The 12,998-nt window shown below is 39.3% G+C and overlaps 1 protein-coding gene across 1 annotated transcript in view; it reads right to left on the minus strand.

Moving 5' to 3' along the window:
• Positions 1-12,998, minus strand: part of Cse1l (chromosome segregation 1 like) — a 48,558-nt gene that overhangs the window by 29,432 nt on the left and 6,128 nt on the right. Inside the window, exons 2-3 of the mRNA XM_006993531.4 lie at positions 9,097-9,191; positions 5,537-5,679 (exon numbers count right to left, since the gene is read on the minus strand). Of these exons, the coding sequence (XP_006993593.1) occupies positions 5,537-5,679; positions 9,097-9,181 (228 nt within the window). The 5' untranslated portion in view covers positions 9,182-9,191. The remainder of the gene's footprint in view (positions 1-5,536; positions 5,680-9,096; positions 9,192-12,998) is intronic.

Below are 12,998 nucleotides of genomic sequence, written 5' to 3' on the forward strand. Positions count from 1 at the left end.
GGGCATGTATTTCCACATAGGACCTGAGAAAGGTTTAAAAAAGAAAAGTTCCTAACACACAAACACTTGTTAGGTATCTTTTCAAGGTTAAACAGATACACATTTTAGATAGATATACAATCTTCAAACACTTCAGATGACTATAGAATATTGCATTTAAGATGTTTCAGTAACCTAAGGCTTTTCATGACAGTGAGACATGTCTGCTCCTGGCAGCATCAATTTACTCAAAAAAAAAAAAAAAAAACTTCCATATGGAGTTGGCTTTGGTTGTGGCAAAGTTAGCCACTCACTGGACAGGAAATTGCCCTTGCCTCAACTATTGACATATGCTGTCCAAATTGGACAAGCAGGACACAAAAGAAGGCGACTGCTGAACTGTGCCAAGACAAGTTAGAACAGTCCTTCAAAATCCCTGCTTCACAGCAAAGTCTGTAAGGCATTCTAGGCCTGAAGCCAAAGATGGATGCCCCAACACTTCAGAGGAACCTTGGGTGACTGTCCAGGCAGCCAGCTGCCATTTCTATATTAGAAGTTGTTTGCTTTGTCTGTACTTCCTGTTTGATAAGATAATAATATACCCTTCCCGAGTCTCTGATGGGGTTGAAGATTGGATAGTTATAGTTACAGTTTTCTAGTTTTGATAGAAAATAAATAAGGTACAAAACTTTGCACCCACTAAATAGATAATAGCTAATGGACTCCAATAATAGATGATGTAGTATTTTCTTTAAATTTGCCAAATACTAATGAACTAAACATTGTAAATGTATTTCTTTCTTGATAATTGTTCTTTTTTTTTTTTTTTTTAAAGATTTATTTAGTATGTATACAGTATTCTGCCTACATGCCAGAAGAGGACGCCAGATCTCATTACAGATGGTTGGGAGCCACCATGTGGTTGCTGGAAATTGAACTCAGGACCTCTGGAAGAACAGCCAGTGCTCTTAACCTCTGAACCATCTCTCCAGCCCGATAATTGTTCTTATTATATGTAATTTTACTGTATTATCGAGTTAAAACCTTTTTATTTAGACTAAAGGGGGCAAATGTTTCAGAATATTTGTGTACACTGTGAAGATGTGTCTTTGTCAAGGTGCCTTCTGACTGGTTTAATAAAGAGGTAAATGGCCAATAGCTAGGCAGGAAGAGTTAAGATGAGATTTCCTGGGACAGAGAAAACTCTGGGAAGAAGAAAAGTGGAGTCGCCAGCCAGCCACGGTGGAAGCAGATGGGCAGTACAGAGATGAGGTAATGAGCCACGAGATAGAACACAAATTAATAATATAGATAGGTTAGTTTAAGTTATAAGAGGTAGTTAGAAACAAGCCTAAGCTATAAGCCGAGCTCTCACAATTAGTAAGTCTCACGTTGTTAATTGTGAGCTGGCAGCCCAAAGAAAATTCTTATCTGCGTATATCTACATTTTAAGATAATGCTTTCTTTAAGTTTTATTTATTTATGTTTATGTGTTTTGCCTACATGAGTATATGTGCACTATCTGCATGCAGGAGCCCCTTGAGGCGAGAAAAGGGCATCAGATACTCGGAAACTGAAATTTCAGGCAGCTGTGAGCCAGGCAGGTAATAATAACCAAACCTGGGTTCTCTATAAGAGCAGTAGTATTCTTACACTGCTGGGCCATCTCTACAGACCTGTTTTATAAACTCTTATGTCATCAACAAAAAAAGACTGTAAATAAGTCTTTGACCTTTAAAACACATGCTATATAGAGATATATAGTGATAGAGTGAGTTCCAGACCAGCCAGGGCTACACAGTAAGACCCTATTGTAAAATAATAAATGAATGAATACGGAAATCTTAATTACTTTAAATTTTACTTTTTTTGAGGTGAGATTTCACTGTGCTGCTGGCTGTCAAGACCTCAGTATCTTTCTGTTTTAACCTAAGAAGCTCAAATTACAGAAACACAACACATACTCCATCTTAAACTCCTTTAATTATCCATTTAGACTATGGTAATATTTTATTTGTACTGAAATGTGATTTTATTTGTATGTTAATAAATAAAGTTGCCTGGGGGTCAGAACTAATAGCAAGCCATAGCAGAAGCTGGGCAGTGATGGTGGTGCACACCTTTAATCCAGATCACATGACAGGCAGATCTCTGTGTGTTCAAGGATACAGCCAGCATGGAGATACACGCCTGTAATCTCAATACCAACCATAGAAGACCTGGAGGTCTGTATAGACAAGCAGTGATGAGGAGGTCATGTGGTTGGGTTTACAACCAACAGAAAGTCAATAAAAAGACAGATACACAGGAAATAGCTCTCTTTCTGAAAGAAAGGATGACAGCAGCAGTGAAGGGTAAGAAAGGCGGTTTTAAGTCTCAGCTCTGAGCTACTGCTCTGACTTTGGGCTTTTAACTCTACACTTGGCTCTGTGTTTCTTATTTAATATTACTGTTCATCTACAAATGGCGCCCAATGGGTTGGCAAAAGTTTCCACCTAAAACCTGAGAAAGAAGATTCTAAAATGGAGCTAAAAACAGCTTCTTAGTTCTCTCTCAAGTTAGCAGCAGCTGCGGGTTCCTAGCGTGTGAGCTTGACCAGCAGTATGGCGGGAAGGAGGCATCTCCAAGATGCACATTATGCTACTACTGCTGTATGGTGGATTTAGCCTTTGCTAGTACAAAAAAAAAAAAAAAAAAAAAAAAGGTTTCTGGGCTACATGCTGCTTCTGAGAGTTGTTGGCTCCCAGAGCTGGTGGTAAACATACCACCGCCATGTTGGAAAGCTGAGGTGGGTGGAGCCAGCAGCCACATGGGCCATTTCAGTATTACAAATGCTGCAGTTTAAAGCATAGGTTCACAATAAGACAGATTCAGATGAAATAGTTTACAATGTGTGTAAAAAATGTACATAGGCTTGAAAGAGAGAAATATATATATATATATTATATATAGTTATATGCAGTTACATAAAAATAGTTTTAAAAGTCTTTTAAGAGACAGTAAAATTAATATAAAAATAAGCCACATAAAGATGGATATCACACAGAGAATCTGGATTATGTTGTCTTTGATATTCTTAACTGCAAAAAGACATTTGATTGTAAAAGCTGTTGAGTTAAGCCAATATGTATATTTTAAAGGTACCCTGACTTCAAAATTTGTATCTAAGGATATATTGCTTTGGAAAGGAGGCTGTTTTTGTTTCCACAGAAAGCCAGAGGCTATGGATTTGTTCCAGATTAAGATACATCAGGTTTGACCAGCCAAGACCCCCTGAAAGGTCTCCGATGACACCATGACCCAAATAATCTAACATCCAGAATGGTTTCAAGGCAACTGGCTGAGATGATACACCCTCACAGACTACTCCATAATCCTAAAATTTTCTTTGTGTCCCCATAAAATACAGTGCCCCCCTCCAGCAGGAAGTAGTGAGAAACTAGACCCAAATTCCCAAATATATCAAGCTGGCTTTGGAGATGGAATTGGCTCATTCCTTCTCTAAACCGAAACATATTGCAAAAAAAAAAAAAAAGGTTGAGAGATTCTTTTGTCCCCTATCAGAATAGCCCTCTAGTGTGGGACAGAGAAAAACCAATATTTTCATTTAAAACAGGTTGATTATAAATGCAATCTCTTTCTAAAGAAAAAAGGGGATATGATATAGATATGGTAGGATGAAAGGGTAGATTAATGAACCTAATTTTAAAGAGCAACAACTTGTTTAAAAATGTTTTACATTGCTATGGATTTTACTTTATTGATACAAATTTGAAGTTAATTTTGTTATACTGTGTGTGTGTGTGTGTGTGTGTGTGTGTGTATATATATATATATTCTTGTTTGAGGTATTATGTTTATGTAACTCATTTAGATTGTAATGGATAATTAAGAAATACAGATTAATAATTAGTCTTCAGGGCTGGAGAGATGGCTCAGGGATTAAGAGCACTGGCTGTTCTTCCAGAAGTCCTGAATTTAATTCCCAGCAACCACATAGTGGCTCACAGCCATCTACAATGAGATATGGTGCTCTCTTCTGGCCTGCAGGCTGAACACTCAACTGTATACATGATAAATAAATAAAATCTTACAAGTTATTTAAAAAAAATAATAATTAGTCTTCTATGATAGTCAAACTTATAGACATGTTGTTTTCTAGGTATACATAGATATAATTCAATTAGGTAAGTAATCTTCAAACACTTCAAAGACCTACAGAATATGGCATTTAAAATGTTTTAAAAATTTAGACTTTTTGGACAATGACATATGTCTGCTCTTGGCAGCACCAATTTACTTCAGAGAGGATGAGCATCGAAGACATGCCCATATGATAACTCCAAAGATATGGAGTTTATCATCTTCTTGGCAAAAATAGCCATTTGGGCAAGAAACTGTTCTTGCCTGAAATGCTTGATTGACTGGATATGCAGGACCCATAGGAAGGTGACCACTGAACTTTGCTTGGCAAAATGGTCCTTTAGGTTCCTGGTTCGCAGAGGAAACTGCCAGACATTCTACAGGACACAGAGAGAAGTGACTCTAGGCCTGTGGGCTGAAGACAGATGCCCCAACTTTACAAAGGAACATTAGGTGACTGTCCAGGCTGTCAGCTGTCTCTGTCTACTCTTGCAAGAATCCCCAAAGTTGCTTGTGTCCTTCTCCTGTTTCTCAGGAGAGAAACCTCCTTCTGAGGTTTTTGATGTAGTTGAAGACTAGATAGTTATAACTTTTCTTAGTTATTATAAAAGATAAGTTAGATATGAAACCTTAGACTCACAAATATAAGATAGGCTATCTTCTTTAATTTTGCCAAATACAAATAGACTAGATATTATAAATAGACTAGATATTGTAACTGTAATTCTTGTTTGATAATTGTTTTGTTATATGTAATTTTACTATGTGAAAGTTAAAATGTTCCTTTTAAAAAAAGAAAAGGGGAAGTGCTATGGGATTTTCTGTATGTTAAATGTGTTGCTTTGATTGGTTAATAAATAAAACACTGGCCAGTCACCAGGCAGGAAGTATAGGCAGGACAAGGAGAGAGGAGAATTCTGGGAAGTAGAAGGTTGAGGCAGAGAGACGCTGCCAGCCAACGCCATGACAAGCAAGATGTAATGTACTGGTAAGCCACGAGCCATGTGGCAACTTATAGATTAATAGAAATGGGTTAATTTAAGATATAAGAACAGCTAGCAAGAAGCCTGCCATGGCCATACAGTTTATAAGTAATATAAGTCTCTGTGTGTTTACTTGGTTGGGTCTGAGCAGCTGCGGGACTGGCGGGTAAGAGAGATTTGTCCTGACCATGGGCCAGGCAGGACCAGGAAAACTCTAGTTACAATTTAGACTGCCTTCCTACCCTAGGTCTCTTAACTCTCTTACAACATGAGTTACAAAGTTTAAGAAAGTTATGTGGAATTTAAATGAAATAACAGGAGTTTTGGATAAAGAATCTGTTTATCATTAATCCACATTTGAATACACTAGGAGTTTATATAAACCATATAAATATACCGAGTATTTAATTATGTATTCCCAAAATACTTACAATTCTCCAATTCCTTTTAATGTAGTTCTTGAAGGTTACTGAAGCACATACTTTAATGACATTATCCTGTGACTTTTCCAGTAATGTTAAAAGCAACAGTGGGTAATTCTGATTTCCTTCTACAGATTCAAGAAATTTCTCCGCTGTGAAAGAATTTTCATGTTAGACTTGTTATAATAAAAACATTTACACTCTATACTTATAATGAACTATATCTATATTTAAAGAATAAAAATAGAAAAAAAAGGAAATTACATGACAAATGATGGTTCAAGATTTAATCTGAGCACCTGGGAGAGGGTCTAGGCCAATTGAAGCTACGAACTGAACTTGAGGCCAACAGTAGCTACACAGTGAGATTCTGTCTTACAAACAAAACAACCCAGATACATAGAAAGAAACCAACCCACCAACCAATGCAAAGATTAGAACATTTTTCCTACAGGAAAAATCTGTTTTATCCATTAAATAGTTTACACATTAATGTTACATAAAATGTATACAAAAGCTCCAGCTTTCAAATGATCTCACTCAATTCTCCCACATCTGTGGATAGCCTATTCAGATGATTCCCAACAAAAGCTGCTGCTTCCCAGGAAAGTACTAGATGTTACTGTAAATTACATACCCTGCCTCCTTCCACAAAGATTATTAGGAGTACCAATTTATTTATGTCAACAGCTATTACCTGTGAGCTAAACTGTCACAATAATCCATAAAGCCTGCCACTATTATCTCATCTAAGATCACAAATCTAAGATAAGGCAGAGGCAGGCAAATCTCTTTGAGTTTAAGGCCAACCTGATCTACATACTGAGATCCTGTCTCAAACAAACAAACAAACCAAAATATAAAAACAAACAATGGGAGAAAACTAGATATAAAAGAGATTTATTTTTATTTAACATGTATGAGTATTTTGCCTGCATATATGTACATGTGAATGCAGTTAGCACACTGACTTCCCCAAACCTTGGTTTGCATCTACCGTGTCCTTCATAAAGAATTCAGACTGCTAAATTGAAAAATATTTTCAGGAAAAGAAATATTATGTTGGTTTTGTTGTTTGGGGTAGTTGGGTAATTTCTTAAAATTTGTTTTATATTTATTTACTTATTTTTAAACCGTGTGTCTATCTGTCCAGCTTATGTGTGATGCTATTCTCTTTCACCATGTTAGTTCCAGAACAAACTCAAGTCATCCAGCTCGGCAGCAAGCACCTTACCCACTAAGCCATCTACCCTCATCTACCCTCATTCATTCAGAGTCTCATGTAGCCTCAGCAGCCTCTAATTTACTATGTAGCCAAGGATGAAACTGAGTATCTGAGTTCCCCTTCCAAAAGCTGGAATTACAGGCATGAGCTACCATGCTCAAATTATGCAGTGCTGAGGACTGAATTTCCAGGTTCTACCTATATCTCCAGCCCTCAAGCATTCCTCTCAAAAGTTTGTCAATATTTCTGTGTTTACTTTTGCCTATACAATATTCCTTCTGACAGTAAGACAGTTTAGCCTATGAAGGCACTTACCCTACATGTCTGTACAAGCCTAACAACCCAAGCTCTATCCCTGGGAAAGAGGGAAAGTTCGGAAGAGAGAACCAATTCTGTCTACAAAGTTGTCCTCTGCCACAAACACACTGTGACATATTATCTTATCTGCTCCCACTCTAAATTAATTAATTTAAAACTTTCCATGCTGACATGTATCTTCATAATCGAGGAACCTCAAAAGTTTTCCAATTCCAGGCTGGGGGGATGGTTCCGTCAGTATAGCAGTAAGCAAGGAGATGACTAGAGTTCCTCCGGTAATCCTAGTGTTTGAAAGGCAAAGACACAAGAATCTGTGGGGCTCACTGGAGAGCAGGTCTAGTCAATGGGTGAGCTAGGTTCAGTAAGAGATCCATTTCAAAAAATAGGTGGTGGCACACACCTTTAATCCTAGCACTTGGGAGGCAGAGGTAGGCAGAACTCTGGGCTTGAGGTCAGCATGGTCTACAGAGCGAGTTCCAGGACAGCCAAGGCTACACAGAGAAACCCTGTCTAAAAATACAAACAAACAAAGAACAAAAAAAGGTGGAGTGATAGAGGTAGAAACATGATGTTAACCTCTGGCCTCCACATACACACAGTCTTCCAATTATCTATACACATCCGTACAACTGCTGTATCTCTATCAAAGCTGTGATCCAGCACAAAATTTGTCTCTATCACATCATAAAGATGTACAGTCTAACAAATGTGGGGTCCTGGTTCCATCCTTAGCACTGACACAGGGTGGTGGTAGGTCCAGTCAGATACACAAAGACTGACTCTGTGTACAGGACTTTTACCAAGCTTCGAAAAATTTGCTTCCCAGAAACTGCAGTTTATTTCTATACTCTGTCCTGGAGTCATAAAGGTTTAGCATCCTCAGCATTTTAAGGACATAATTCAGAAAAAAATATTAGTAAGTTTTGGCATAAGCTTTCTTGGAATTGCTAAGAAGATTAGAGCAATTAATTTCCTTTTATCCAAGAACACAACAGGACAGCAGTGTGACCTCTCAGAAAAACAGAATGGGCCAGGATAAGTGCTTGTCGCTCAAGCCTGTGGAGCAGAGATCCATTCCCAGTACCTACAGTAAAACCAGGTACAAGAGAGCATAACTGTAACCCCAGGGCTACTCAAAGAAGGACAGGTGGATCCCTGGGGCTTGCTGGCCATCCAGTCTAAATAAATCAGTGAGCTCCTGGTTCAGAGACCCTGTTTGAAAAAATACCACGGAGAAGGGTCAGAGAGCTGGCAGAGCAATTAAGAAGGGCCCTTGCCCTGGGCAGTGGTGGCGCACGCCTTTAATCCCAGCACTTAGGAGGTAGAGGCAGGTGGACTTCTGAGTCTGAGGCCAGCCTGGTTTACAGAACAAGTTCCGGGACAGCCAGAGCTACATAGAGAAAGTCTGTCTCAAAAAACAAAAACAAGAAATATTCCAAACAATTACCTGCTCTTAACAAGGACACATCTTTACATACCACTAGTTCCCACCTAGTTAAAATCCTTTCATTTACTTTCATTTCTGACTCTTATGAGCATCTGAGGTATAAATTCCATTTATACAGGTAACTCTAGGTATTTGACAATATAAATTAAATCAAACTCCCGGGGGAGAAAAGAATCTTATTACTTGATTTCATTCATTTAAACACCTTTTGGGAATTACTCCTATCTTGATGCCTTAGTTGTTATGCTCCTAAAGTTGACAAATTTAAATGAGATTTTCAGAAAGTTCATGAGGCAAAGCTTTCTAATAATATTAGTATTTTTTTACCCCAGAAGACGTCAAATAAAAGCTACTTTACTCAACAACAAATATTCCACCATGTGTTTTAGCTACTGTAAGCAGCCAACCATGTCACAAAAACTTGGCCTGAGAAAATAAGCAAACGTGTGTGTGTGTGGTGTGTATGTACATATTGTATGTATGTATGTATTTTTAAATTTACAACCAGGCAATTGCACAAAAGGATTTCTGCCATGTGTCTCAAAGAATGAGTCAACCAAAGAACAAAGACATCTTTACCTGGACGTCTAATGGCAGGATCAGGATCCAGGGTTTTCTTCAAATACTCTGTTAGTGTCTGCAAATTTGCATCGCTGAGCTCCATTGGTCTGAATCTAAAATCAAAAAACAGAGTCTCAATAAGTGATCACTTGAGAAAGTAAATAACATAAATGAATCTTTTTGTTACTATTTTTTTCTATTTTGCTTTTGGGGGGAGGGTGTCTCAATGTTAGTTGTCCAGCCCAAAACTCATTAGACAGGGTGGCCTTGAACTTATACCACAATCCTGCTTCTGTCATCTCTAAAGTACTGAGATTATAAGCATGTATCAGCACATCCAGCCATGAAGACTTTTGTATTATAACCCTTTATCTAAAACACATTTGGAATGAATTGCCCCCCCCCCCCTTTAGAGACAGGGTTTCTCTGTGAAGTTTTGGAGCCTGTCCTGGATCTCACTCTGTAGACCAGGCTCTGGCCTGGCTCTGCCTCCCGAGTGCTGGGATTAAAGGTGTGTGCCATCATGGCCCAGCTTTTGTTGTTGTTTTTGAGGTGGTGAAGGTTAGGATTTTTTTTGAGACAGGGTTTCATATACCTCAGTCTAACTCTGAACTAGGTATTTAACTGATGAGGACGCCAACCTTTCTAAAAATATTATTATTTTGGATCCGGGCATGGTGGTACATGCCTTTAATCCCAGCACTTGGGAGGCAGAGGCAGGAGGATCTCTGTGAGTTCGAGGCCAGCCTGGTCTACAGAGCTAGTCCAGGACAGACCCCAAAGCTACAGAGAAACCCTGCCTCGAAACCCCCCCCCCCAAAAAAAAGAGAAAGAAGTCCAGTACTGGGAATGGGAAAGAAGGCTCAGTTGTTAAGAGAAAACACTGCTTTTACAGAAGACATGAGTTTGGTTCCTAACATCCATGTCAGGCAGCTCAAAGACCCCTGTAATTCCAGCTCAAGGGGGATACAATGCCTCTATGGGCACACACACATATCTACAAACATATACATTCATCTAATTAAAAAAACATGAAAACAAAACAAAACAAAAAGGTTGGGCAGTGGTGGCACAGGTCTTTAATTCCAGCACTAAAGAGGCAGAAGCAGGTGGATCTTTGTGAATTCAAGGTGGGCCTGGTCTACGGAGTGAGTTCCAAGATGGCCAGGGCTACACAGAGAACCCATCTGGAAAAAACAGAAAACAAAACAAACAAAAATAAACAAAACACCAGACAAATTGATGCACTGTCACACTTAGCAGTAAATAAAATTCCATTAAGTTTCTGATATTAAAAATTGCCCAAGAACAGGGTGATGGTGGCACATGCCTTTAATCCCAGCACTCAGGAGGCAGAGGCAGGTGGATCTCTGTGAGTTCGAGGCCAGGCTGGTCTATAGAACAAGTTCCAGGATAGGCTCCAAAGCTATACAGAGAAACCCTGTCTCGAGAAAAACAAAAAACAAAACAAAACAAAAAACTGACCAAGAGGTAGATACCTGTAATCCCAGCACTGATGAAGACACAAGATGAGGAGTTCAAGGTCATCCCTAGATACATAAAGATTTCTGGGCCAGCCTAGGCTACATGAGACCCCATCGAGGAAAAACAACAAAAACTCTTGAGATTAAAGTAGAATTCCTTAATGCAGAACACACAGTGGTAAGTACTCACTATAAACTACATGCTCAAATTTTCCACTTAAGGAAGTAATTCTGGGTAACTGGTCTGAAAAACCATTCTCTCTCTCTCCCTCCCCTCCCTCCCCGTCTCCCTCCCTCCCCGTCTCCCTCCCTCCCTCCCTCCCTCCCTCCCTCTCTCTCTCTCTCTCTCTCTCTCTCTCTCTCTCTCTCTCTCTCTCTCTCTCTCTCCCTCTCTCTTCTCGAAACAAGGTCTCTCTGGCTGGTATAGCCCTGGCTGTCCTGAAATTCCCTTTGTAGACCAAGCTGTCCTTCAACTCACAGAGATCCACCTGCTTGCTTCTGCCTCCCAAGTGTCTTTTTCTTAAAGCTTAAACCAAAACTAATCTTGCCTGGAACAATAATAACCAAATAAAGGACCCTACACACGCACGCACGCACGCACGCACGCATGACCGTCAATAATATGCTGTAAAAATGAAAAACAGGGGCTGGGCAGACAACTCAGCAGGTTAAGAGTGCTCATACACTACTTCTGCAGAAGATCTAAGTTCAGTTTCATGCCCATCAGGCAGCTCACAACCACCTGTAATTCCAGGTCCAATGGATCTGATATCTTCTGGCACACACACAGTCACCTGAGCATACACATAACTATTTTATTAATCAAACATAAAATGAATTACAAAAAACAAATGTACAGGCCAGCAAGAAGGTTTGGAGGATCTAAGTTTGATCCCTGGAACTCATGTAAGGGTGAATGAAAAAAAAAAAAACCCACAAAAATATCCTTTGATACCCACATGTGTCAAAGCATGTGACTCCCCCCCTCAAAAAAAAGATATATATGTATAATATATATATTATACATATATATGTATATACTAGTGAAATAGCTCCATGAGTTAAGACACTTTCTACTAAGCCTGACTGATAACCTGAGTTTTAATGACCAGAACCAATATGGTACAAGAGGAGAACCAAGTCCCTCAACTTTGTCCTGATTTCCACACAATTGCCATGGGGCACGAGCGTGGATATGCACACAGAGAAAAAAAAAAATTTTTTTTTTCGAGACAGGATTTCTCTGTGTGGCCCTGGCTGTTCTGGAACTCACTTTGTAAACCAGGCTGGCCTCAAACTCAGAGATCCACCTGCGTCTGCCTCCAGAGTGCTGGGATTAAAGGCCACCACAGCTAGACTGAGGGGGAAAAAAACCAATTCTCATAATTTTTTCCTGTGCTAGAAATAAACAAACGCTAAACACACATACATCCCACTGAACTACATTCCCAGCCCTCACTTTACAAAGCTAAATAAGGCTGACATGAATATGGCTGATAAAGAAAACCACAGCTTGCCGGGCAGCAGTGGTGCACGCCTTTAATCTCAACACTTGGGAGGCAGAGCTAGGCGGATCTCTGTGAGTTTGAGGCCAGCCTGGTCTACAGAATGAGATCCAGGACAGGCACCAAAACTACACAGAGAAACCCTGTCTCAAAAAAACCAAAAGAAAGAAAGAAAGAAAAGAAAAGGAAAAAAAAAAAAAACACAGCTCAGGAAACTAACAGTAGAACATGTGACTACAATCAATAACAGTGACTTTAAACTAGGCATTCAGAATATGTTTTAAATGTTCTAACACATAAAATATGGGGCTAACTAGGAAGGATGATCTCCTGAGACCCTGGGTTCAATCACATCACTTAGCTGCCAAAGAACTGTAAGGCTGCTGCTGGTTTCTAAAACTGGACTAGTGATGGATGCTGAGTTGTGTAACTCTATTAAACTCAGTGGAACAGTACATTTAAAAGAGATGAATCCTATGCTATATACAATATACCTTAATAAACCTTTTTAAAATCCCCTTTTGGGGGGCAGCAAGACGGCTCAGTAAGTAAAAAGCACTTGCTGCTCACACCTGAATTCCATCCAGAACCCACATAAAGGTGGAAGAACCACACAAAACTGTCCTCTAACAGCCACACACCTGACATGACACATGGTCTACTCCACTCCACTCCACCCATCATTCACACAAAATAAATAAATGTAAAAAAGCAAAACAAGAAATCATACTTCTGCTTAGATTTGATTATGTTTTAGGTAGCTTTTAGACATCACTATATATATATCCTAAGGCTTCTATAATGCAGCGGTTAAAAATTTTTTTTTTTAGAGCTGGGCAGTGGTGGCGCACACCTTTGACCCCAGCACTCGGGAGGCAGAGACAGGGGGAATCCCTGAGTTCAAGGCCAGCCTGGTCTACAAAGTGAGTTC

Source organism: Peromyscus maniculatus, chromosome 4, assembly GCF_049852395.1.
Source record: "Peromyscus maniculatus bairdii isolate BWxNUB_F1_BW_parent chromosome 4, HU_Pman_BW_mat_3.1, whole genome shotgun sequence".
NCBI classification, from domain to species: domain Eukaryota; kingdom Metazoa; phylum Chordata; class Mammalia; order Rodentia; family Cricetidae; genus Peromyscus; species Peromyscus maniculatus.